At 45.1% G+C, this 24,708-nt stretch overlaps 1 protein-coding gene across 1 annotated transcript in view; it reads left to right on the forward strand.

Moving 5' to 3' along the window:
• LOC127410968 (transforming growth factor beta-3 proprotein-like) overlaps positions 1–20,001 on the forward strand; it is a 46,282-nt gene extending 26,281 nt beyond the window's left edge. Inside the window, exons 3-7 of the mRNA XM_051646263.1 lie at positions 8,178–8,307; positions 9,091–9,198; positions 13,671–13,842; positions 14,439–14,592; positions 18,235–20,001. Coding sequence (XP_051502223.1) covers positions 8,178–8,307; positions 9,091–9,198; positions 13,671–13,842; positions 14,439–14,592; positions 18,235–18,393 — 723 coding nt within the window. The 3' untranslated portion in view covers positions 18,394–20,001. The remainder of the gene's footprint in view (positions 1–8,177; positions 8,308–9,090; positions 9,199–13,670; positions 13,843–14,438; positions 14,593–18,234) is intronic.
• The last annotated feature ends 4,707 nt before the right edge of the window (positions 20,002–24,708 follow it).

Below are 24,708 nucleotides of genomic sequence, written 5' to 3' on the forward strand. Positions count from 1 at the left end.
TTATCTGGCAGAATGAAGTGTTACACAGCGTGGTACAGAGTAAATGGTGTGGCAGCATTCTTTGGGTTACTTTGAAGGCTCTTCAATGGTTTTATGTTGAAATTACATTGAAGACTATTCGCGGGAATTGTTCGGAATTGAACAATTCTGGTACCTTAATGATTCCTTTAGTATTTTTAAGGAAGCGCCCCTCCGCTACTGCTAAATTGGATTGGACAAAAATTTGTGTAGTGCTGGTTGGATCATCAATATTTCCAAAAGAGTCTGTAAATTCGAAATGTGTTCATTTGCTAAAAGTTACAGCTGAAGTACAGTATGTTATTCCCGCAACACTAGTGCCACAAAACAGATTTCTGAAAACGCCCCCTGTCTGCTGTTGGTCAAACAAAGAGATAACCAATGCCATGAGTTGGGGGCAGGACTGAGTAACGTTGTTGGGGAGGGTCTAAGTGGATCACTCTAAACAAACAATGACATTTTCAAAGTGCTTGAATTTTTGTGCCGGGAGTGGCATAAAGTCACCCAACAGCAATGTGTAAGACTGGTAGAGAGCATGCCATGAAAGCTGTGATTGAAAATCAGGGTTATTCCACCAAATATTGATTTCTCAACTCTTCCTAAGTTAAAACATTAGTATTGTGTTGTTTAAAAATGAATATGAACTTGTTTTATTTGCATTATTCGAGGTCTGAAAACACTGCATCTTTTTCGTTATTTTAACCAGTTTCTGCAAATAAATGCTTTAAATGACAATATTTTTATTTGGAATTTGGGAGAAATATTGTCAGTGCTTTATAGAATAAAACAAAAACTGATACTTTTGCAGTGGTCTCTTAATTTTTTCCAGAGCTGTATATTAACACATTTAAAAAATCAAAAGTTGTATTAGTTAACATTAGTTAATGCACTATTAACTAACATGAACTAACAATGAACAGTTGTATTTTTATTAACTAACATTAACAAAGTTTAAAAAATGCTGTAAAAAAATATATTGTTAATGGTTTGTTCATGATACCTAATGCAATATCTAATATTAACGAATGGAACATTATTGTAAAGTGTGCACATCAACAGAAGAATGCAGACATTGAAGAACTGGAACTCAACGTCATGAAAATCAGTCAGTTATATGCAATAATATACTGTATGCAAATAATGCATACAGTACATCCAAATATACCTGCAAACCAGAACAGAGAATTTGATAGGTATAGAGCAACTGTAGTGAATAGAGGTTGACCGATAGTGGATTTTGCTGATACCGATTACTATGGTGGTGGAAAAGGCCAATAACCGATTAATCAGCCAAAAGGTTTTTTTTTTTTAATTTATTTATAGAATGCTATAAAAATGCTTAGTCTTTCCATACTATGAAAGGCGTGGACACTGAGGCTCCAAAATGAAAAATGAAAAACAAAAGCAGTTTATTGTGCAACCAAAATCCATAAATTGGTGTACAACGCGGGACTTTTAACTATTCACAAGCCCACATGACACTGGGGACTCTAATTTTGAAATGACAGAGACTTGGCTCTGTTATAATGCACTATAAACCTCCCCCAACACCACTATGAGCATCGAACGTCGAATGCCCAAAAAATAGGGACAGGCTAGCCCAGCCGTGGCCTCTTTTCCTCTTTTTTTCTCCCCCCAAAAAAGAGTGGAACTTGTTAACCAACTGGGGCCATAAATGTCTACGTCGGGGGAGTGTCAATCTCAAGGGGAAGACACCGCGGAGACCACACCCCGCCCGGGGGGGGGGGGGGAGGGGGATTTTGAGTGGAATATGTCACATGGTCTTACTGAATCTTGTCGGAAGCATGTCATGTGGAGAGATTCCATGGTAGGTCCTACCCAAAGGGGGAGGAGTTTCTACAAAGCATGGCAACCGGGGGTGGAGGGGCCTCTGCAGTTTACTGACAGGGAAACAATTTTGTGGAAGATATCACATGGGGTTGCCTTCGGGGAACCAGCACATGTGGAGCACCTACCTCAGTACAGGGGCTCATTAGCGCACGTACTGGGCTTGCAGCGGGTTTCTCCGCAAACTCAACTGCCACAGGGCTATGGAGGAAAGTCATCCAGGGATCACAGTCTGTGAAAATGACAGGGAGTCAAGAGTGCATGTCTTTACCTCAAAGGAGGGGAAAGGTGCAATGCGCAAGCAGTACACCCGGCCAGCTGTCCCGGAACTTACCTGCTCGTGCCTGCCAATAGACGGGATGAGACCGGCTCAACCCAGAGATTGTAGAACCTCACAAAAGTGTTGGGTGCTGCCCAGCCTGCTGCTCTAAAGATGTCTGCCAAAGAGGCACCACTGGCCAGGGCCCAGGAGGCCACCACACTCCTGGTAGAGTGGGCTCATAACCCCGCAGGGTGTGGCATGTCCTGAGCCTGATATGCCATTGCGATGGCGTCAATGACCCAGTGGGTGATCCTCTGTTTGGAGACAGCGCTTCCTTTCCGCTGTCCACCAAATCAGACAAAGAGCTGCTCGGAGCTTCTAAAGCTCTGCATGCGATCCAAATAAATGTGTAAAGCTCACACCGGACACAGCAACGCCAAGGCTGGGTCTGCCTCCTCCTGGGGCAGTGCTTGCAGGTTCACCACCTGATCCCTAAAAGGGGTCATGGGAACCTTGGGCACATAGCCCGGTCGGGGTCTCAGGATCACATGAGAGTAACCCGGACCGAACTCCAGGCACGATTCGCTGACAGAGAACGCCTGCAGTTCTCCTACCCTCTTGATGGGTGAGCGCAGTCAGGAGGGCAGTCTTCAAAGAGAGTGCCTTAAGCTCAGCTGACTCCAAGGGCTCAAAGGGAGCTCCCCGTAGACCCCGAAGGACTACAGAGAGGTCCCACGAGGGGACGAGGCGTGGTCTGGAGGGATACAACCTCCTAGCGCCTCTCAGGAACCTGATGATCAAGTCATGCTTCCCCAAGTACTTACCATCTACTGCATCGTGATGAGCCAAAATAGCAGCTGCATACACCTTCATGGTGGAGGGGGACAGCCGCCCCTCCAGCCTCTCCTGCAGGAAGGAAAGCACCGATCCGACTGCGCATCTCTGGGGGTCTTCGCGTTGGAAATAACACCACTTAGCGAACAGACGCCACTGACGCGAGGAGCGTGAGATCCGAGAACCACATCTGGGTGGGCCAGTAGGGTGCTACTAGGATGATCTGCTCCTCGTCCTCCCTGACCTTGTCTGTGCAAGTAGGCTCACTGGGGGAAACACGTATTTGCATAGTCCAGGAGGCCAGCTGTGTGCCAGTGCATCTATACCAAGGGGTGCCTCGGTCAGGGCGTACCAAAGTGGGCAGTGGGAGGATTCCTGGGAAGCAAACAGGTCTACCTGTGCTTGACCGAATCGACTCCAAATCAGCTGGACCACCTGGGGGTGGAGTCTCCACTCTCCCCTGAGGGTAACCTGTCGTGACAGCGCATCCGCTGTGGTGTTGAGGTCGCCCGGGATGTGAGTGACTTGAGGCGCTGCTGACTCCAGAGGAGGAGACGGCGGGCGAGTTGTGACATGCAACGGGAGTGTAGACTGCCTTGACGGTTGATGTACACTACCGTCGCTGTGTTGTCCATCCGGGCCAACACGTGCTTGCCCTGGATCAACAGCCAGAACCTACGCAGGGCGAGCAGTACTGCCAACAACTGTAGGCAGTTGATGTGCCAATGCAGCCGCGGGCCAGTCCAGGAGCCGGCGACTGTGTGCCCGTTGCATACGGTGCCCCAGCCCGTCTTGGAAGTGTCTTTTGTAATCACGACGCACCTGGAGACCTGCTCTAGGGGAACTCCTGCCCGTAGAAATGCAAGGTCGGTCCAAGGACTGAAGAGGTGGCGACAGATCGGCGTGATGGCCACTCGAAGTGTCCCGCGGCGCCATGCCCATCTCGGGCCTCGAGTCTGAAGCCAGTACTGATGTGGTCTCATATGCATCAACCCAAGCGGTGTGGCCGCTGCTGAGGATGCCATATGCCCCAGGAGCCTCTGAAAATTTTCAGTGGAACCGCTGTCCTCTGTCTGAACACCTTCAGACTGTTCAGCACCGACTGTGCGTGCTCGTTCGTGAGGCGCGACATCATCGAGACTGAGTCCAACTCCAAACCGAGAAAAGAGATGCTCTGAACCGGGGAGAGCTTGCTCTTTTCCCAGTTGACCCAAAGCCCCAGTCAGCTGTGGTGTTGGAGCACGAGGTCCCTGTGTGCGCACAGCAACTCTCGAGAGTGAGCTAGGATTAGCCAGTCATCGAGATAGTTGAGGATGCGGATGCCCACTTCCCTTAGCGGGGCAAGGGCTGCCTCTGCGACCTTCGTGAAGACGCGAGGTGACAAGGACAGGCCGAAGGGGAGGACCTTGTACTGGTACGCAAACCGCAGGAAGGGTCTGTGTTGAGGTAAGACCGAGACGTGGATGTACATGTCCTTCAGGTCTACCGCCGCAAACAAATCTTGATGCCGGACGCTCGCTAGAATGCGTTTTTGCGTCAGCATCTTAAACGCGAGTCTGTGCAAAGCCCAGTTCAGTACTCGCAGGTCCAGGATTGGTCGCAACCCACCGCCTCTCTAATAGTGATTAGAAGGAATGTTGTTTAGTAGATTGCATAGTTTTATACAAGGAATGATCTCCATGAATTTCAGCCTCAATCGATCTCGCCAGACAATGTCAAAAGCTGTTGTGAGGTCGACAAACACTACTCCAGTTTTGGGTTGATGCTGAAAACCAGCTCCAGTGTGTGTGGTAATTGCTGGTATGTGTTTTTGAAACCCTGCCTGGTTTACTGGTGTCACTTCATCGATGATGGGTTGGACGCAATGGAGGATCATTCTCTCAAACAATTTATAGACTACGCTGAGGAGAGTTATCGCATGTTTGTGTTTTGTTCTTGTTTTCATGTCTTTTATTTTCAAGTTTAGTTCCTGTTCAGGTCATGTGGTGTCATGTCATGTGATTTCCTGTTCCCTTATGTGATCTTGTCATGTGTTTCCCCTGTTCATGTGTCTTGTTTTCATTGGTTCATTGTTTGATTACTTTGTTATTAGTCTTGTCTTTTCATTAGTTAAAGTTCATTTAGTCTTGTTATCTTGTTTATAGTTTAGTCTTGTTTACTTGTTAACCATGTCCTTGTATTTAAGCCCTCATGTTTACCATTGTCTGGTGTCAGGTATTGTAAATGTAACTTTGTTGTATCATTTGAAGTCATGTCATGTCATGTCATCTCATGTTTAAGTCAAGTTATGTCATGTTATGTTTAAGTCAAGTCTAGTTCATGTTTATGTTTAGTTCACGTTTATAGTTAGGGTTACTGGATTCCAAGTTTGAAAAATAAAACTTCACTTGGGTTCATCATGTCATCGTCATCATCTCTTCGTTTACCTCATCGTTACAGAATACCTGACCGCCAACCATGAACCCAGCGGTCCGGCTCCTGCACCTACGTCAGGGGAATCAATCCCTGGAGGAATATGTGGGGGACTTCTGCACTTTGGCCAGCGAGGTTGACTTTAATGAGGTCACCCTCAAAGACTGTTTCCGTTTTGGATTGAGTGAGCCAATCTCCTCGTTGATGCCTGGTGGTCGCAGTTCCCTCAGTCTGGTTCAGTATATCGACCTAGCCCTGCAGATTACTGGTTCCACGTTCACTGTGGGGGAGGCGGATGCCAAGCTGGAGTCCCTCATCATGGTCAACGAGCCAACGCTCGCCTGCCACGGCCAACGAGCCAAAGCCCACGCCTGCCACGGCCAACGAGCTGGAAGCCTTGTCCATCCCAGAGCCGGCATTGCCAGCCTCGTCCATCCCAGAGCCGGCATTGCCAGCCTCATCCATCCCAGAGCCAGCATTGCCAGCCTCGTCTGTCCCAGAGCCGGTGTTGCCAGCCTCGTCCATCCCAGAGCCAGCGTTGCCAACTTCGGCCATCCAAAGGAGGAGGACCACAGAGGTCGTCTCCGAGTCTCTGCCCATGTACACGACCACTGAGGTCTTTTCCCAGTCACCCAGGACTCTTAGTATCGAGCCTCCCATGGCTCCACCTTCCACGACTTTGCTCCATGTCATGGCCACCAAGCCCGAGTTCCACGTCATGACCGCCATGCCAGAGTCAGCTCCAGGCCATGTCACAGCCACGCCAGAGTCAGCTTCAGGCCATGTCACAGCCACGCCAGAGTCAGCTCCAGGCTATGTCACAGCCACGCCAGAGTCAGCTCCAGGCCATGTCACAGCCACGCCAGAGTCAGCTCCAGGCCATGTCACAGCCACGCCAGAGTCAGCTCCAGGCCATGTCACAGCCACGCCAGAGTCAGCTCCAGGCCATGTCACAGCCACGCCAGAGTCAGCTCCAGGCCATGTCACAGCCACGCCAGAGTCAGCTCCAGGCCATGTCACAACCACGCCTCGGCCTGCTCCATGCCATGTCACAACCGCGCCTCAGCATGCTCCATGCCATGTCACAACCGTGCCTCAGCCTGCTCCATGCCATGTCACAACCGTGCCACAGCCCGCTCCATGCCATGTCACAACCGCGCCTCAGCCCGCTCCATGCCATGTCACAACCGCGCCTCAGCCTGCTCCATGCCATGTCACAACCACGCCTCAGCCAGCTCCATGCCATGTCTCAGCCAAGCCCCAGACTGCTCCATGCCATGTCACAGCTGAACATCAGTCTGCTCCATGCCATGTCACAGCCAAGCCCCAGACTGCTCCATGCCATGTTACAGCAGAACCTCAGTCTGCTCCATGTCACAGCTGAACCTCAATCTGCTCCATGCCATGTCACAACCGAACCTCAGTCTGCTCCATGCCATGTCAAAGCCAAGCTTCAGTCTGCTCCATGCCATGTCACAGCCAAGCCCCAGACTGCTCCATGCCATGTCACGCCTCTGCTCCATGGTCCAGGCCTGCCTCTGCTCCACGGTCCAGGCCCGCCTCCGCTCTACTGGGGACCTCCATCCCTGCGGCTCCGCCTTGGTCCTTATCCCGATCGGCTCTGCCCCTCGAGGCTCTCAGGTCCCCACTTTCCATTGGCTTTGCCCTGTTCCCACGCCCCACGCCCTGTCTCGACAGGCCATGTCTCAAGGACCCCACATTTCCCCCCCACCCCCCAGCTCCCTAATTAACTTTTATGTTTTGGGGCATCGGGAGCCGCCCCTAAAGGGGGGATATGTCATGTTTATGTGTTTTGTTCTTGTTTTCATGTCTTTTATTTTCAAGTTTAGTTCCTGTTCAGGTCATGTGGTGTCATGTCATGTGATTTCCTGGTCCCTCATGTGATCTTGTCATGTGTTTCCCCTGTTCATGTGTCTTGTTTTCATTGGTTCGTTGTTTGATTACTTTGTTATTAGTCTTGTCTTTTCATTGGTTAAAGTTTATTTAGTCTTGTTATCTTGTTTATAGTTTAGTCTTGTGATTGGTTGTCTTGTTTACTTGTTAACCATGTCCTTGTATTTAAGCCCTCATGTTTACCATTGTCTGTTGTCAGGTATTGTAAATGTAACTTTGTATCATTTGAAATCAAGTAATGTCATGTCATGTTATGTTTAAGTCAAGTCTAGTTAATATTTATATTTAGTTCATGTTTATAGTTAGGGTTACTGGATTCCACGTTTGAAAAATAAAACTGCACTTGGGTTCATCATGTCATCGTCATCATCTCTTCGTTAACCTCATCGTTACAGTAATAGGTGGATAATATACAGGATCACTACTGTCTTTACCAGGTTTCAAAATGGCGATGACTTTGGTGAGAACCTTGAGAGACTGGCTGAAGCCAGGATGTAGTTGAGAAAGGCCACCAACCATTCTTGGGTTTTGAAACCAAAGTTCTTTATAGACTCTGGGTTTATTCCGTCAAAGCCAGCGGCTTTCCCAAGCATGACACTCTCTTGTGACACCTTTAGATCCGCCACACAAAATTTTCAGTATAGTGTAGACTGAATCACCAAAATCCTTTTCTTCTCACTCAGAGCTTTTTCAATTACTCACATTTTTTTGCTACCATGGCGATTGAATTCTTTGGATCAAGGAGGCACTTTATTTCTCAGTGTGAGTTTGTGCTGCTTGTAGGAAATCACTGTTTTGGCAACCAATAGAAAACCGGGAGTGTTGATTCAACACACTGATCTTGTCACTTAAACAGATGCTGCATGTGTGTTTTGATTGTGGTTGGCAGATTCTTCGTCTTGACGAGCACATCGCCAAACAGCGCTACATCGGTGGCAAGAACATTCTGACTAAAGGCACGCCGGAGTGGGTTTCCTTTGATGTTACAGACACCGTACGAGAGTGGCTCATGTACAGAGGTACATTAATATTTACAGTATCACAAGGCAATACTCAATGAAAGGGATGGCTCACCCAATAAATAAGGCAGTCAGTCCTTAACATTCTGCATAGAAACTCCTTTTCTGTTCCATGGAAGAAAATAAGTCATATGGGGGTCTGGAATGACATGAGGGTGAGTTTCATTTTTGGGTGAAATACTGTATCTCTTGGAAAAAAATCACATTAGAGGTAAATCCTGGGGCTCAAAAGGGCAGTGTTAAAATCGATAGTTTACCCTATTTACTCTTTTTAATGCAGACCAGTGCATATTATTCTAAAGAAAATAAGGCTTGTCTTAATAATCTTTCCAACCTAATGTTGTACCACAAAAAACTAGATTAATTGGATGGATTAATAAGAGCTTTGAGAGTTTGGGTAGTTAAGAACTTGACAAAGGAGACAGTGAACCACCAACGATGAGTTGGCACTTTTCTCTGAAAATCATGAGAATCTGAAAACCCATATTCAAGGGAAACATTCAGAAAGTAAAAGTAATTCGCTTGTGAATGACATTGTTCCAGATTCACTTGATAAATATCAAACACTTTTTAAAAATGTTTATTCAGCAAGTAATGCTTTAGTAATGCTAAATGTGAATTCAATTATCTACACCATTTAGTGATTATCTCACATGTGGTTCATTCAACAGTGCTAATGCTGATCATAACGCTTGCATCCTGTCAATCACAGTTAGAGCGTATGAAGTTTCCACTTTGTTGAGAAATCTAATCTTAAGTTGTTGTGTTTTTCCGGCTGCTCAGAGACGAATCTTGGTCTGGAGATCAGCGTTCACTGCCCTTGTCACACCTTTAACCCCAACGGTGACATCAGAGAGAACATCAACGAGGTGCTGGAGGTCAGATTCAAAGGTGAGCCAAGTAACACAGTTTTATTGTTTTCAGATTTTTTTTCTAGAAATCGACCAATGAGTACGTTTACATAGGCAGTTGTAATCAAACTACAGTTTTTGCATTACAGTCTTCATCTCTCTGTCCAAGTATAAAGTATGCCATGCACAATTGACTAGGTGAAGAAAAGACATCAGCTGAGGAAATGACGGAGACGTTTTCCGGTTGACCTTTTGCGTCATAGTAGAGCATCGAAGAAGTCAACTAACTAGCTTGTCAACAGCGAGACGTGCATTTAACTTTACAGTCATGTGCATTTCTTACATTCTTAACGCATTGATTTTGGTGCATATCAGATATATGATCCATTGTGCTTATGGTGATGTCCGAATTCAGAAGACGACGCTATTTGATCCTGAATTGTCCCAACTACACAAGCTTTGCTTTGCTTCACTTTCATAAACTCAGTCTAAATTTTATTATTACGCGTTACACAAAGGAGAGATTGCATGAATAAATTGACAGTAAAGAAAACATGGTTTGACTATATTTTCCTAGAGATCACTGGTATTTAATAGGCTTGTTGTCTGAATACTTGAAACATTTCCTCATCTGTAGCTGTCATTTGCTTCTGGCTGCATATTCAATAAATATAATGTTTTCTACCTCATTCTATGTATGGAATCCACATGAGATCAGTAAAAGAAGCTGTTATAACCACTCAATGATAATTGAAAGTAATATATATGCAGTAGATAATGTGTCATTAGTAATGTTTACCTACTGCATTCATGGCGTTAATGCGAACACTAGCTTGCTAACCTTGGCAATAGTCTGCATCCGTTACCTCTTTTTGTATTTTATGATTGAATGTGTGAAAAAAGTCTATTAAAAGTTTTGTTCAAATTTGTTTCTTTTTATAAAGGAAGAAATTTGATACTACTGCAAAAGGGAAAGGAGGGAGAAGGGAAAATAATCATAATAGCCACGCTTTAAGATCGCTTCAGAAATTATTTCCAATAAAAATTACTTAAAAGTTGAGTTCCGAATAAACTTTATTTTTGAGCCTCACACTGTTCAGCCCTCCAAAGCTCTCACAGTGAATGGTAAAGTCTTCAAAGGGAAAGTCTTCTTCTTCTAAGTTTTGTGTTGCGATCGACTTCTGGATTAAATACATGTCGCACGGCACAAGTTTTTTGGAGCATGCGCATAACGCTGAGGCTTATTGTGGACTGATTGACATGTATACATGCTGGATGGAACCAATCTACAGACTGTAAGTTCGATTTAAAAAAAACTGGACTGGTATGATTTTATTCTGACTAACAAGTTTACATGACATTTTAAAAAGATGAATTGTTGCTTTCATATGACTGAAATCGAACTTTTAAAGTGCATGTAAACACACTCAATGTTGTTTTATTTACGACAATACCAATTCATTTTTTATGAACAGATTTTTTTATTGTCTTATTTCTGCTGTTGTGTGATCTTAATGGTCGCATATTTATTTGCGTCTTTCTTTTAGGCTATGACTTTTAAGCTTAAAATGCTATGAATTGTACATTTGAGAATGAACGCTGTTATGCTAACAGTTAAGCAATTTATGCAAACAATGCACAGAGAGAGAAGATCACGAAGAAGTAATTGTACCAGCTTAAGTGTTGTTTATTTCATGCGCTGCCTAAATTTTTTTAGCTGCTGATTGACTAAAGAAATTATTATATATTAGGTTACGGCACAAAAATTATATGCTGAACTATAACTGCTGAATCACTGCATAGATTTCTCTGGTGTCTTCAAAGCTCTTTTGATGCGCCACCTCATCTCTGCTTACCTTTGTGAAACGCACGTTTGAAGTGTGATTACATAAACGCATCTTGAGGTCTTCAGCACCAGTTATGTGTCTCTACATGGAGATAATGCTTCTGTCCTGGAGTCAGATCCTGGGAATAAAGTGCAGTATACTATGGAAACTCACTTAGTTCTGGGGGCCTCAGGGGTGTCTGGGGTTTTGGGAATGCGCTTGCAGGTATGCGCCACTGCGGCAGGCACTCAGACTCTTGGCTCTCAATGAAAGAGGGGTGTCCGTATCCATTGGCAACACGTCTCCTGGGACCCGAGCTGCTTTTGCTATCACTCACAGATTGGATAAGCGAATGCTTGAGTGGACTGTGAGCATGGGCTGATGGGATAGTATGTGAAGCTGTAGTCTGAGTCAAGGCACTAGTCTTCAGGAACACTGGGACTTGTGTAAATGTAAATGCGGCAAGAAGATAACCTAATGCTTCTACATTAGTCCCGCAGGAGCCAGACATTTTACTTTTGACTATTGGCCCAAAGTCTGGTCCACTTTGCAGCTTACGGCAAAAACATACTCTACTCAACTGCGTGAATGCAGATGCTTCTAGTTATGCTAGCTCAGTGTGTCGTGTAATGCTTTCATAACACAACGCATGTTCATTTTGCATTCTTAGCATTGCCGCAAGGGTCAACTACTGCCATGTTAAACTGAGATTTCATTAAAATGACTTTTAAGCCAAGCGCACACTTAACTACTCGCGGTCTTTTGTTTTCATGTTGGTGCGCACACTACACAACTGATTGCCAATTAATCCTAGCCCCTAAGTGTCTGTCATCTACACAATGTTCGTCCCTGACTGAAATTACAATTCTGAAATTCATTCTTACAAACTTGGACATAGCAACCGACTTGACTTATGCTTTCCAATGCATTGTCTACTCTTGTGCTCTTTCGCTGAACGCTGTTGCTAATTGCCGGTCTCTCGCGCTTTGGGACAGTGTGAACACCTGATGACTTGTCGGCCAGATTTCAAACAGGTTTCAAATCCATTGTAACGTCATCACGGAACTGCGCACACTACACAGCCATCGAAGACGGGCATGCTCTGTGATCTGAGACTTCTAGTTTCACACTAGTCGCCAATGCGCAAAACATCAAAGGTGACAAGCTTGAGTCACGTAGTGTGCACTAGACTTTACCGAAGAAAAAGAAAGAAAAAGTTTTCCGTTATTTTGCAATCATCCATGCGATTATCTAATTAACCAATCATGTGGCAGCAGTGCAGTGCATAAAATCATGCAGATACGGGTCAGGATCTTCAGTTAATGTTCACATCAACCATCAGAATGGGGAAAAAATGAGATCTCAGTGATTTGGACCGTGGCATGATTGTTGGTGCCAGATGGGCTGGTTTGAGTATTTCTGTAACTGCTGATCTCCTGGGAATTTCACACACAACAGTCTCTAAAATTTACTCCGAATGGTGCCAAAAACAAAAATCATCCAGTGAGTGGCAGTTCTGTGGACGGAAATGTCTTGTTGATGAGAGAGGTCAACAGAGAATGACCAGACTGGTTTGAACTGACAGAGTCTACGGTAACTCAGATAACCACTCTGTACAATTGTGGTGAGAAGAATATCATCTCTGAATGCTGTTCTGAGATGAGGGTTGGTGCTGTTTTGGCGGCACGAGGGGGACCTACACAATATTAGACAGGTGGTTTTAATGTTGTGGCTGATCGGTGCATGCCAATAATTTAAAATATAGTCGACTCTGGTTACAGTCTGAAACACTTTGTGTTTCATCAGATATCATCTTGTGAGTTACGGAATTACATCTTCAGAGAGCGCATCATGTTCAGATGAGCTCGCTGCATGCAACAACAAACAGCGTGAGCCATTAATGATCGATTCACGGACAAATGGCTCTTTTGAACCAGGTCTTTTGAATGTTTTAGTCAAAAAGATTCAAGAAACTAATCACAAAGATTTTTATTTACCACTAGGAGTTTCCAAAGAGTTCTTAGTTAAGAGTTTTTGCTAAACACTGCTAAGAGCAAGTTTTACTATGGAAATGTTAATGTAAGAGTAACGTGAAGTTGAAGTTGTTGCTATGGATGTGAAATTAGGACAGACAAACAGGTGTTACTTCAAGCTTGAAGTGCTCCGATGGTAGTAATATTCGTTATTACGGTCCTGGGGCATGATTAATTGTGTTTTTTTTTTGTTTTTTTTTACGCAGAATTTTTTATAAAATTAAATGCAATTAATTAACTTGTTAAATTGACAGCCCTAATATTGGTACATATTTTGATTTTGAAAACTATCGGCTGACATCAGTTTCTGAATAACCATCTAAATCGAGCAATTCTTTAATTTGGCAACTAAAATCAGTCATTTGGCTCCTAAATGTTTCTTTTTTTTTTCTTTCTTTCTTTTTTTTTTAAATTGAAGCCCTGATCTTCAACTTTTGCCAATCAGCGTTTTCAGCAGTGGACTGGACGAATGTGAACTACTATGGCAAGAGCCCACTTACCTGCCTTGCAGCCAGTCAGTTACTGGGAACTTCCTAATTAATATTCATGAGCCAGGCTGATAAGGTTTCTAATGTTTCAGATCCTCCTATAATAGTCCTGCTCAAAACACCGCATTTTGTGCTGTTGTACTCACAGTTTTCTGATGTTTTCAGGGATGGACGGCGAGTACGAGGATCTGTACCGTTTGGATTTGAGTCGACTGAAGAAGCAGAAGGAACAGCTGATGCCTCATTTGATCCTGATGATGTTGCCACCGCACCGCCTGGATGTACTGCCCACCTCCAGACGACGTAAACGGGCTCTGGACACCAACTACTGCTTCTCGTGAGCACTCACCGTTTTCTTCAATATAAGATGCTGAAAGTACACTATATGGCCAAAAGTATGCAGACACCCCGGAAAAATATTTGAGGACAAATCTCAATGCTACGACATAACATGACATTTTATTAACTTTTCTGGAGGCCCTTGGTCCTTTTGCCGTAGTTGACATTCCAGTAAGGAGTAGCACTCAACATTTGTCTATAGATATTTTCCATGTAGGAATGAATCTTTTAATTGGCACCTGACAGCTTGAAGCGTTGGGGAAGGTTCTGCAACGCCTTGCAAGTTCAGATTTGTCCCAGAATTCAGATTCGAGATGCCATTCACTATGTAGTGCACTGGCTTCATAGTGTGTGGCTCTCTGTCAGCACTCGATACCTGGGTCTGATCCAGGAGGGGAAAAAGACACACCTTATAGTGGAATTTCTGGGACTCAAAAGACCGTCTGACATGTTTAAAAGAGCATACAAAACCAAAAGTTGGCCGTATAACTGGAGTGTATGGAAATGTCTTTAAATGAATGCAGAATCCGTGCCAAGAGTGGTATGATGAGAATAGAAAGGTGCAGAAACTCATGGCTTCTGTTTGTCTTTCAGAAACTATGAGGAGAACTGCTGTGTCCGGCCGCTGTACATTGATTTCCGGCAGGATCTGGGCTGGAGGTGGATCCACGAGCCAAAGGGGTATCACGCCAACTTCTGCTCGGGGCCGTGCCCGTACCTCCGCAGCGCTGACACTACACACAGCTCGGTCAGTGTCTCGTTCAGACTGTAAACTAGACATGAATGGAATAGAAAATAATTTACTCACCCATATGCCGTTCCAAACATGTATACATTAAAAGGAGATATTTAGCAGAATATTCACCCTGCTCTTTTTCAGTCAATGAAAGTGAATGGAGACGGACACTGTTAAGCTCCAAAACTACAAAAAGCATGGCAAAAGTACTATAAAAGTAGTCTATAAGAGTCATGCTCTGTATCTCAAGTCTTCCGAAATCATACGATAGCTTTGTGTGATGAACAGACCCAATTTCAAGTCAATATTTATTAATAATCTCCGCTGCAGCTGTTAAATCTAATTTGCATTTGTGTATGATAAAACACATCAAGACTAGACATGTGCCACTATAAAATTTTCATATCATGTTAATTGCTGAAGCTTTTATTGTGGTATTGTAGCTTATTACATTACAAAACAGGTTGAAAAATTATTGTTTATTGTTGTTCTAAATGATACGTTTAATTGCTTTTAAAAATAATAATTTGCGTTTGAAATTGAAAGATTACAAAGACACTTTGAAACCTTGAACATTTTAGAACAGCAAATAAAAAATTAAATTAACATTAAATATATATATATATATATATATAAAATCAAGTGGTCACTATGCCTTAAAATATTTCCACACTTCATTCTTAAATATTATACATTATTTATAAATGACTGTAAAGTTTACCATCCGTGGATAACTCTTACCAGCCATTAAACCGTATTTTGCATTACCGCATTATACGCCAGTCTCTTTTTGACACAAAAACGTGAAGACAAGTTGTGAATTTGTTCCTCATATTTTTTTTTTGGTGTTTTAATGTAAGGAATATTCCACATATGTGTTGCCACAAGGAGTTCTAGATAAACTTCTGATGATAAATAAGCTGTTAGAAGATGTGTAACACAACAGATGCTTACAATTTACAAAATATCTTACAATTTGACTTCTATTATGTTATGATCTATTTTGTTGCAGTCCCTTATAAAGTTTTAAAGTCTCTGTTAACTTTTTGAGGTTTGTCTTTGATTTGAATAGCTCACAAATACATTAGCAAGGGTCTGAATGTTCTTGCAGTTTGACTTATGTTCTTTGTTTGGTTTAACACTGCCATTTATTTATGGCAGATGCTATTTACACCCTGGTGCAAATAATGGCATTTGCTATTTACACCCCAGTGCAAATAGTGTCAGATACTATTTGCACCCATATTTAAATACTAACATACAGTATGGGCATCAGAGCAGTGTGTTTATTGTGTTTATTTAGAGTCACACAGAAACACTACATTAACCTCTACCCCTAAACCTAATCCTAACCTTACATTAGAAAAAATATCCTTGGTTTTACTACAGTAACCATGGTTTCACATGAGCGCGATCGACAGACCCCGCCTCCGGATCAAATCCTTCTCTGCACTCCCCGACATTCACTGTGACCAATCACTGTGAAGAAATCAACATTTATATTCATTTTTTTCTATTATTTTATGTAGTATTAAAGTAAATATTAAGAGTGGAAACATGAAATCAGATTGTGTGGCAGATGCTATTTACACCAAGGTGCAAATAGACACTTTGTTGATTTATTTACTCGCCAAAGCAAATAATTCTTCCCATTTGGTGTTTGTCAAGTGGTAATGTTGGTCCCTAATTATGAATCTTGACTTGTGTATGGAAGCTACACTGTGTTCAGAAAAATCATAACAATTTGGCTAATAGGTAAATTTCACGGTATTTTGAAGTGTCCATGATCACGATATATACCGTATTACCAAATACCGGCACATGTCTAGTCATGCTGCATCAGGTTTGACAACCTAATCTTCACACACCAAGTTTGAATATGCAGAAAAGCAAATACATTGATACATTGATTTGATTGTCATTTTTGGAGATCAGCAGCTACTGTCGCCATTCACTCTCATTAAATGGAAAAGGGCAGTTTGAACATTCTTTAAAATATCTCCTTTTGTGTTATACAGAAGAGAGAATGACAAAGAGGTTTGCAATGACATGTGGGTGAGGAAATGATGATGAATTTTTATTTCTGTGTGAACTATTCCTTCACTGAAAATCATTATTTGTTGCCTTTACTTAATTAATTGAGTAAACACGTTCTCTCAACTGAATTGAGTAATGGTGTTTCCAAAACTTGTGTAATGAAGTTCACTCAGCTTGGTGTTCATATAGAATGAACGTACCTTTATAAGTTAAGGTAGATGCAGGCAGACATAAAGGAATATTCCGGGTTCAATACAAGTTCAGCTCAATCGACAGCATTTGTGACATAATGTTGATTACCACAAAAAATTATTTTCTTAAAAAAAAAAGCACAAATCTGTGTTCAGTGAGACACTTACAATGGAAGTCAGTGGAGTCCATTTTTGGAGGTTTAAAGGCAGAAATGTGAAGATTATAATTTTATAAAAGACTTACATTAATTCTTCTGTTGAAACTCGTGTATTATTTGAGCTGTAAAGTTGTTTTAATTGTCATTTTTACAGTCGTTTTAGGGTTTGTTGACATTACATCGTCATGGTAATGAAGTTGTATATTGTCTATAACTACACAGATGCGGATAGTAAGTGATTTAATCACAGTAAAATCATGTTAACACATATTGTTTACGTCTTATGTCTATACTTTTGAAACAGTGAGTATTTTAATGTTTACAGATTGACCCCATTGACTTCCATTGTAAGTGTCTCACTGGAACACAGATTTGTGCTTTTTTAAAGAAAAGGAGGGACGAATCGAAATTAATTTTTGTGGCAACATTATGTCACAAATGCTGCTGATTGAGCTTAACTTGTATTGAACCCGGAATATTTCTTTAAATCAGATTTGCTATTTTAATGTTGTTGAAGGGACTCAAATTTCCATCATACAATAACACAGCTCAAATAAAGAAGATTCTGGGCACTATTTTGAGAGAAGTGCAGCACTATGCAATAATTCATACGTGCAGAGGAAAATATGCATGGCCATGAAGTTTTGGTATTTTTGTGCAAGCATGTGTTAAGTCTAGGTGCAATTGGGTTTGGCGAAATCGTGCGTGCAGATGGGCTGGGTCAAGTGCATTTTAATTCTGAGGTTCTTCCCTGTTTTTTTGCACAAAACTTGACATTTCAATTAATTTTTAATAAAGACAACTTTATTTTTTTACAGTAATGACAACATTAGGGTTTACGGTGTTTAAACATGCAATGACCAGCAATGTTAGGTGTAATCTGATTACAGAGTAACACATTTCTGTAATCTAATTACTTTTATAAAGGCAAATTATAATGTCATGCATTACATTTTAAATTCTTGTTACTGACTTTCACACATAATTACTTGTAACATTTATTTGGTTGTGTATTTCTGGAATGATATTATTTATGTAGAAATGTCTGTTTGCATTTCTGTGACAGCTGAATTAGTGGATATTCATTGAGCAGAAAAACAATACATTTTCTGAGGCAAGTGTTTTCGAAAGTGACTTAAAAGTAATTAGTAATTACTTCTCTCATTACAATCTGAGAGAAGTAAGTAGTAATTTGTTGTGGATTACTCTTGAGCAACTCACCCAACATCACTGGATAACATTCTGCATCATCTCCTCTCTGTCTGCAGCTGCTGAGTCTGTACAACACGCTGAACCCCGAGGCGTCGGCTTCCCCCTGCTGCGTTCCTCAAGACCTGGAGCCGCTCACCATCCTCTACTACGTGGGCCGAACACCAAAAGTGGAGCAGCTCTCCAACATGATCGTAAAATCCTGCAAGTGCAGCTGAGGGGTCTCGAGACCCCGCTGAGGGTTCAGACTCTTGAGGGTAAAAACTGAAGGGCGCAGGGCAGAACTGGACTCTTCAAGAATACCTCCGTACATCCTTCTCACCTACATCCAAACCCCGGAGCGCCAGGCGTCTGCGAGCATGACCGTGACCTAGTCCTGTTTCAAGATGACTGCGCTGCCAAACGTCTCCCTCGGACTTCCAGTCTGATGTTTGAAGTAACTTTTCCATGTTTTTAATGTGTCATTTTCTTTGGCATTTTAAAGTGCCTCGAGGCAAACCTCTGAAACGGCAGTGCAAATCTTCGCAACACCTACAAACATGGCTTTATCGAGGACATCGGCACCTGTGCTCAGATGAGACACTGCCTACGCCTGCTGGATCAACAAACTAAAAGAGAGATAATCGACGTGTTTTTGTATAAAGATATTCTGACGTAAATTTGTGCACAGCATTCTCCCCTTTTCGCACTAAACGACACTGTTTGTCGGTGATACAGATAACGTTAATACAAACATGCTGGAAAAACTATGTGTTTTGGTTGTTTACCTCTGTTACACGGCAGAAGTTTTAGGGATTTTTAGCTGGCATTTCAGTTCAAAACTTTTAGATCACAAACTGCTAATGTCTTTACTGCTATTACTCCTGAAAACACTTTTTTGTTTTTTTATTAAACATAGTCCTGGACAAAACAAGCTGTCAAAGACGTTTTATGTTTGATGATGTAACATCTAACATTATGTGCAGTCTCATCAAAAACGTGATGAAAAAAATTGGTGAATGCAGAACAGTAGCACATGCAGTACTTCCTTTCGCATTCTTGAAAAAAAAAGTGATATTTGAACTCTTATGGTGTTTTTTATTGTTGTCTTAAGTAAAAATGCAAGTAATCCAGCACTAGTGAGAAAAGTAGCTGGATCACAGGCACAGATTTCTTCAATTAACTTTAAATTCTTTACTTATACAATTGAAGGCTAAATGCATGTTAGCATAAAAGTTAGCATGTCAAAATATTCCTAATCTACTTTAAACCTCAAACAAGTTCCATTGCTCATACAGTATTTGGTCATTGTTACAGTGAGCGGAAATTCAAATAAATTCAGGAAGAAAAAAATAAATTCAAAAACAAAACAAATACTGTACAAACTACAACTGAAAATAATATAAGCAAATCCTGAGGACATAGCTTGTATGGCGCCCTGGGCGAACCACAGAGCCCACTCCCCCCAACAACATTTGTTCACTGGGAGGGGTGCTGCCCAGGTCGCCCAGGCCTAAATCCACCACTGAACATAATAGTACAAAACATTCATGTCAGGTCAACTTTTTTGCTTACAGTGGCATTCTTTATGAAACATGAGCACAAATTACCATTCTTGCTTAAATTGTGAATCAGAATGGCACAACAATTGTTTACACTGTGGTTCTGCTCTTGTTTCATAAATGACATCTATTCACCATTTACATTTTTGGCCAAGTGTTGTTAGTAAAAGTTAACTAAAGCATTACTAAAACCTAAGTGTAATTAAACGTTCATAATGAAACTGAAAACACAATGAGCATGTGTGTTGATTAAAGTAATAGTTGACCCAAAAATGAAAATGCTCTCATCATTTACTCAGCCTCATGTCATTCCAGATGTGTATGACTTTATTTCTTCTGCAGAACACAAATGAAGATTTTTAGAAGAATATTTCAGCTCTGTAGGTCCATACAGTGCAAGTGAATGGTGACCAGCAATTTGAAGCTCCAAAAATCACATAAAGGAAATATAAAAGTAATCCATATGACTCCAATGGTTAAATCCATGTGTTCAGAAGTGATATGATAGGTGTGGGTGAGACACTTTATATCCCTTTAAGGTGTACATTTGAGTCATTTTTATAAAGCATCAGGATTACTCAAAAACTGCCATGCATGTTAAAGATAGTTCCCTATCTGTCACTCACTCGACGTTGTGTCAATGTAGTGACACTAGGGGTCACTCTTGGGAGCCCGAGACACTTCTGGTCTTTGATAAAAGGCCAAGAAAAATTGGCGAGTGGTATTTGCATGCCACTCCCCCGGACATACGGGTCTGCCCCGATCGGCCTTCCGGATGAGTCCGCCGGCTCGTCTCACAGCGAGTTCGACCTCTTGTTCGGAGCCCGCAAAGCTGATGAGCTCTCGAGCGCAGCATCGGAGAGCAGGCTTGTCCAGTCAGATGCAGAAGCCTCAGCTGGGCTCCCCCCTTCGGGGACGATTGCTCAGTCACAGGCTGATGCGGAAATGACGGACATGCTTTCCCGGGTGGCCGCGAGCGTCGGGCTAGAGTGGAACCCTCTGCTCTTCCCCGAACCCTCGCGGCTCGATGATTGGTTCCTGGGCTCGCGACGCCACTAAAAGCAGCCTCGCCCCGCTCCAGTGCCTTTCTTCCCGGAAGTGCACGATGAGCTTACAAAATCGTGGGAGGCACCTTTTACTGCCCGGTTCCGATTTCTCAGCTCCCCTGCCCTCCCTACCCTCGGTGGAGGCCAGGGGCTATACGGTGTTTCCCCTGGTGGATAAGGCGCTCGCGGTGCACCGCCACCTGGCGCAGATGCGCAAAGCTCCCATCCAAGGCCTGTAGGTCCACGTCGTCCCTGACGGCCAAAGCCTACATTGCTGCTGGACAAGCCGCCTCTGCCCTGCACGCCATGGCTCTCCTGCAGGTCCACCAAGCCAAGGCGCTAAAAGAACTGCACGAGGGTAGTTCCGCCCCAGATCTGATGCAGGAACTGCGCTCGGCGACCGACCTCGCTTTCCGGGCGACGAAGGTCACGGCATGGTCTCTCGGGCGGGCGATGTCCATATTAGTGGTCCATGAGCACCACCTTTGGCTCCACCTGGTCGAGATGAGTGAGGCTGACAAGACACGGTTCCTTGCTGCCCCTATCTCCCAGCCTGGCCTATATGGCGACACCGTCGAGGACTTTGCCCAGCAGTTCTCGACGGTGAAGCAGCAGACGGAGGCTGTCCGGCATATCCTGCCTCGGCACGGCTCAAGATCCCGCACCCCGCCTGCTCGTCGCCAAGGGCGTCCCCCTGAGGTGACTGCATTGGCTCCGCCGCAGCCCGCCCATTCGGCCCGGCCCCGGCGTGGAGCCCACTGTAGGAAGCAGAAATGGCAGGCTGCCAAGAATCCACAAAATACTTCAAAGCATCCCTGAGATGGGCGACTCAGGGTCGACGAAACCCACTGCCTTGGAGCTGGTAAGAAGACCACTCCATCCCCCGGTGGAGGGCTGGGAGGAGAATCTTTTGTTGCCTTTTCATTTGATTTCGCCACATGCCCAAGTAGCTGCGGTACCCAACAGTTCAGCAAAAGAGCGGTTTCCTCGTTCCCTGGGTCACATACCCGGTGTGCATGCCCGTCATCATGACCACCGTCCACCTTTTTATCCTTGCAGGATTGGCGCTCCAGCGGCGGTCTCCCTGCCCCTGCGTGCCCAGCTGTGGCACAGATCCACCCCCGATGTGACAGTCTCCACGGGTCGCGAGGACAGGCCTCTTCCTCCCCCGTCCCAGGCTGTTATGGGGGTGGTCACAAGGAGCCATGTAAGTGCTTCGATGTCCCTAGACTCAGCACGGCCACGACATGGTGTGGCACCTCAAGCTCCACCCCGCCGCGAGGCCCCACCTGCCGGTACGTCCGACAAGATTGTCTCTTTGGTCCCCCTCGCGCGGAGCTTGGATGCGTGGCTTGTGCTTTCCAATCTGTTGCGATGGCTGATCCGGACCGTCCAACTCGGCTACGCGATTCAGTCCACCAGGCGTCCGCCCAGGTTCAGCGGTATCCACTTCACCTTGGTGAAGGACGAAAATGCCGCTACCTTGCACGCAGAGATCGCCACCCTCCTACGGAAGGGTGCAATAGAACCTGTCCCTCCAGCCGAGATGAAGAAGGGGTTTTACAGCCCCAATGTAAAATGTTGCGGCCAATGTTGCGGCCAATCTTGGACCTGCGAGTACTGAACCGGGCTTTACACAGACTCCCGTTCAAGATGCTGACGCAAAAACGCATTCTGGCGAGCGTCCGCCATCAAGATTGGTTCGTGGCGGTAGACCTGAAGGTAGTACTTTCACGTCTCGATTCTACCTCGACACAGACCCTTCCTGCGGAAGGCATTCAAACATTCGAGGGTCGGGCGTATCAGTACAAGGTCCTCCCTTTCGGTCTGTCCTTGTTTGGGTCAACTGGGAAAAGAGCAAGCTCCTCCCGGTTCAGAGCATCTCTTTCCTCGGTTTGGAGTTGGACTCAGTCTCATTGACAGCGCGCCTCACGAACGAGCGCGCACAGTCGGTGCTGGCCTGTTTGAAGGCATTCAAACAGAAAACAGCGGTTCCACTGAAACTCTTTCAGAGGCTCCTGGGTCATATGGCATCCTCAGCGGTGGCCACCCCGCTCGGGTTGATGCATATGAGACCGCTTCAGCACTGCCTTCAGACTCGAGTCCCGAGATGGGCATGGCGCCGTGGGACACATCGCGTGGTCATCACACCAGTCTGTCACCGCCTCTTCAGCCCTTGGACTGACCTCATGTTTCTATGGGCAGGCGTTCCCCTAGAGTAGGTCTCCAGGCGTGCTATGGTCATGACAGACGCCTCCAAGGCGGGCTGGGGCGCCATTTACAACGGGCACACAGCCACCTCCATGTGGACGGGCCCACGTCTGCATTGGCACATCAACTGCCTCGAGTTGCTGGCAATTCTGCTTGCCCTGTGGAGGTTCCGCAGTTGATCCAGGGCAAGCACGTGTTAGTTCGGACAGACAACATGGCAATGGTACCAGCACCTCAAGTCGCTGCGAGCCACTCACATCCCGGGCGACCTCAACACTGCAGCGGACGCACTGTCATGGCAGGTTACCCTCAGGGAAGAGTGGAGACTCCACCCTCAGGTGGTCCAGCTGATCTGGAGTCGATTCGGACAGGCACAGGTAGACCTGTTCGCCTCCCAAGAATCCTCCCACTGCCCGCTCTGGTACGCCCTGACCGAGGCACCTCTCGGTATAGACGCTGGCACACAGCTGGCCCCCTGGCCTGCGCAAATATGCGTCAGGGAGGACGAGGAGCAGGTTATCCTGGTAGCACCCTACTGGCCCACCCAGACATGTTTCTTGAACCTCACGCTCCACGCAACAGACTCCCCCCCCCCACCCCCCGGCGAATTCCCCTGAGGAAGGATTTTCTTTCTCAGGGACGGGGCACCATCTGGCACCCGTAACCAGACCTATGGAATCTCCATGTCTGGCCCCTGGACGGGACGCGGAAGACCTAAGCGGTCTACCACCCGCGGTGGTAGACACAATCACTCAGGAGAGGGCCCCCTCTACAAGGCACCTGTATGCCTTTAAGTGGCGTCTGTTCGCTAAGTGGTGTTCTTCCCAACAGGAAGACCCCCAAAGATGTGCAGTCGGATTGGTGCTTTCTTTCCTGCAGGAGAGGTTGGAAGGGTGGCTGTCCCCTTCCACCTTGAAGGTGTATGTAGCGTTCCCTCATGGGATCTCTCTGTAGTTCTTCAGGGTCTACAGAGAGCCCCCTTTGAGCCTTTGCAGTCAGCTGAGCTTAAGGCACTCTCCTTGAAGATTGCCCTCCTGACTGCACTCACCTCCATCAAGAGGGTAGGAGAACTGCAAGCGTTCTCTGTCAACAAAACTTGCCTGGATGTTGGTCCGGGCTACTCTCACGTGATCTTGAGACCCCGACCGGGCTATGTGCCCAAGGTTCCCACCACCCCTTTTAGGGACCAGGTGGTCAACCTGCGAGCGCTGCCCCAGGAGGAGGCAGACCCAGCCCTGTCGTTGCTGTGTCTGGTGCACGCTTTACGCATCTATTTGGATCGCACGCAGAGCTTTAGGATCTCTGAGCAGCTCTTTGTCTGCTTTGGTGCACAGCGGAAAGGAAGCACTGTCTCCAAGCAGAGGATCGCCCACTGGCTCATTGATGCAATAACTATGGCATATCATGCCCAGGACGTGCTGTCCCCGGTAGGGCTACAAGACCATTCTACCAGGGGTGTAGCGGCCTCCTGGGCCCTGGCCAGGGGTGCCTCTCTAACAGATATTTGCAGAGCAGCGGGCTGGGCAACACCCAACACCTTTGCGAGGTTCTACAACCTCCGGGTGGAACCGGTTTCGTCCCGGGTAGTGGCACGCAATACAAGCGGATAAGCCCGGGATAGCTGGCCAGGTGTATTGCTTGCACATAGCGCCTTTCACCTCCTCTGAGCTGAAGACATGCACCATTAACTCCCAGTAGTGTTCACAAACTATGGTCCCTGGTTGTCTTCCTCTGA

Source organism: Myxocyprinus asiaticus, chromosome 20 (genome assembly GCF_019703515.2).
Source record: "Myxocyprinus asiaticus isolate MX2 ecotype Aquarium Trade chromosome 20, UBuf_Myxa_2, whole genome shotgun sequence".
NCBI classification, from domain to species: domain Eukaryota; kingdom Metazoa; phylum Chordata; class Actinopteri; order Cypriniformes; family Catostomidae; genus Myxocyprinus; species Myxocyprinus asiaticus.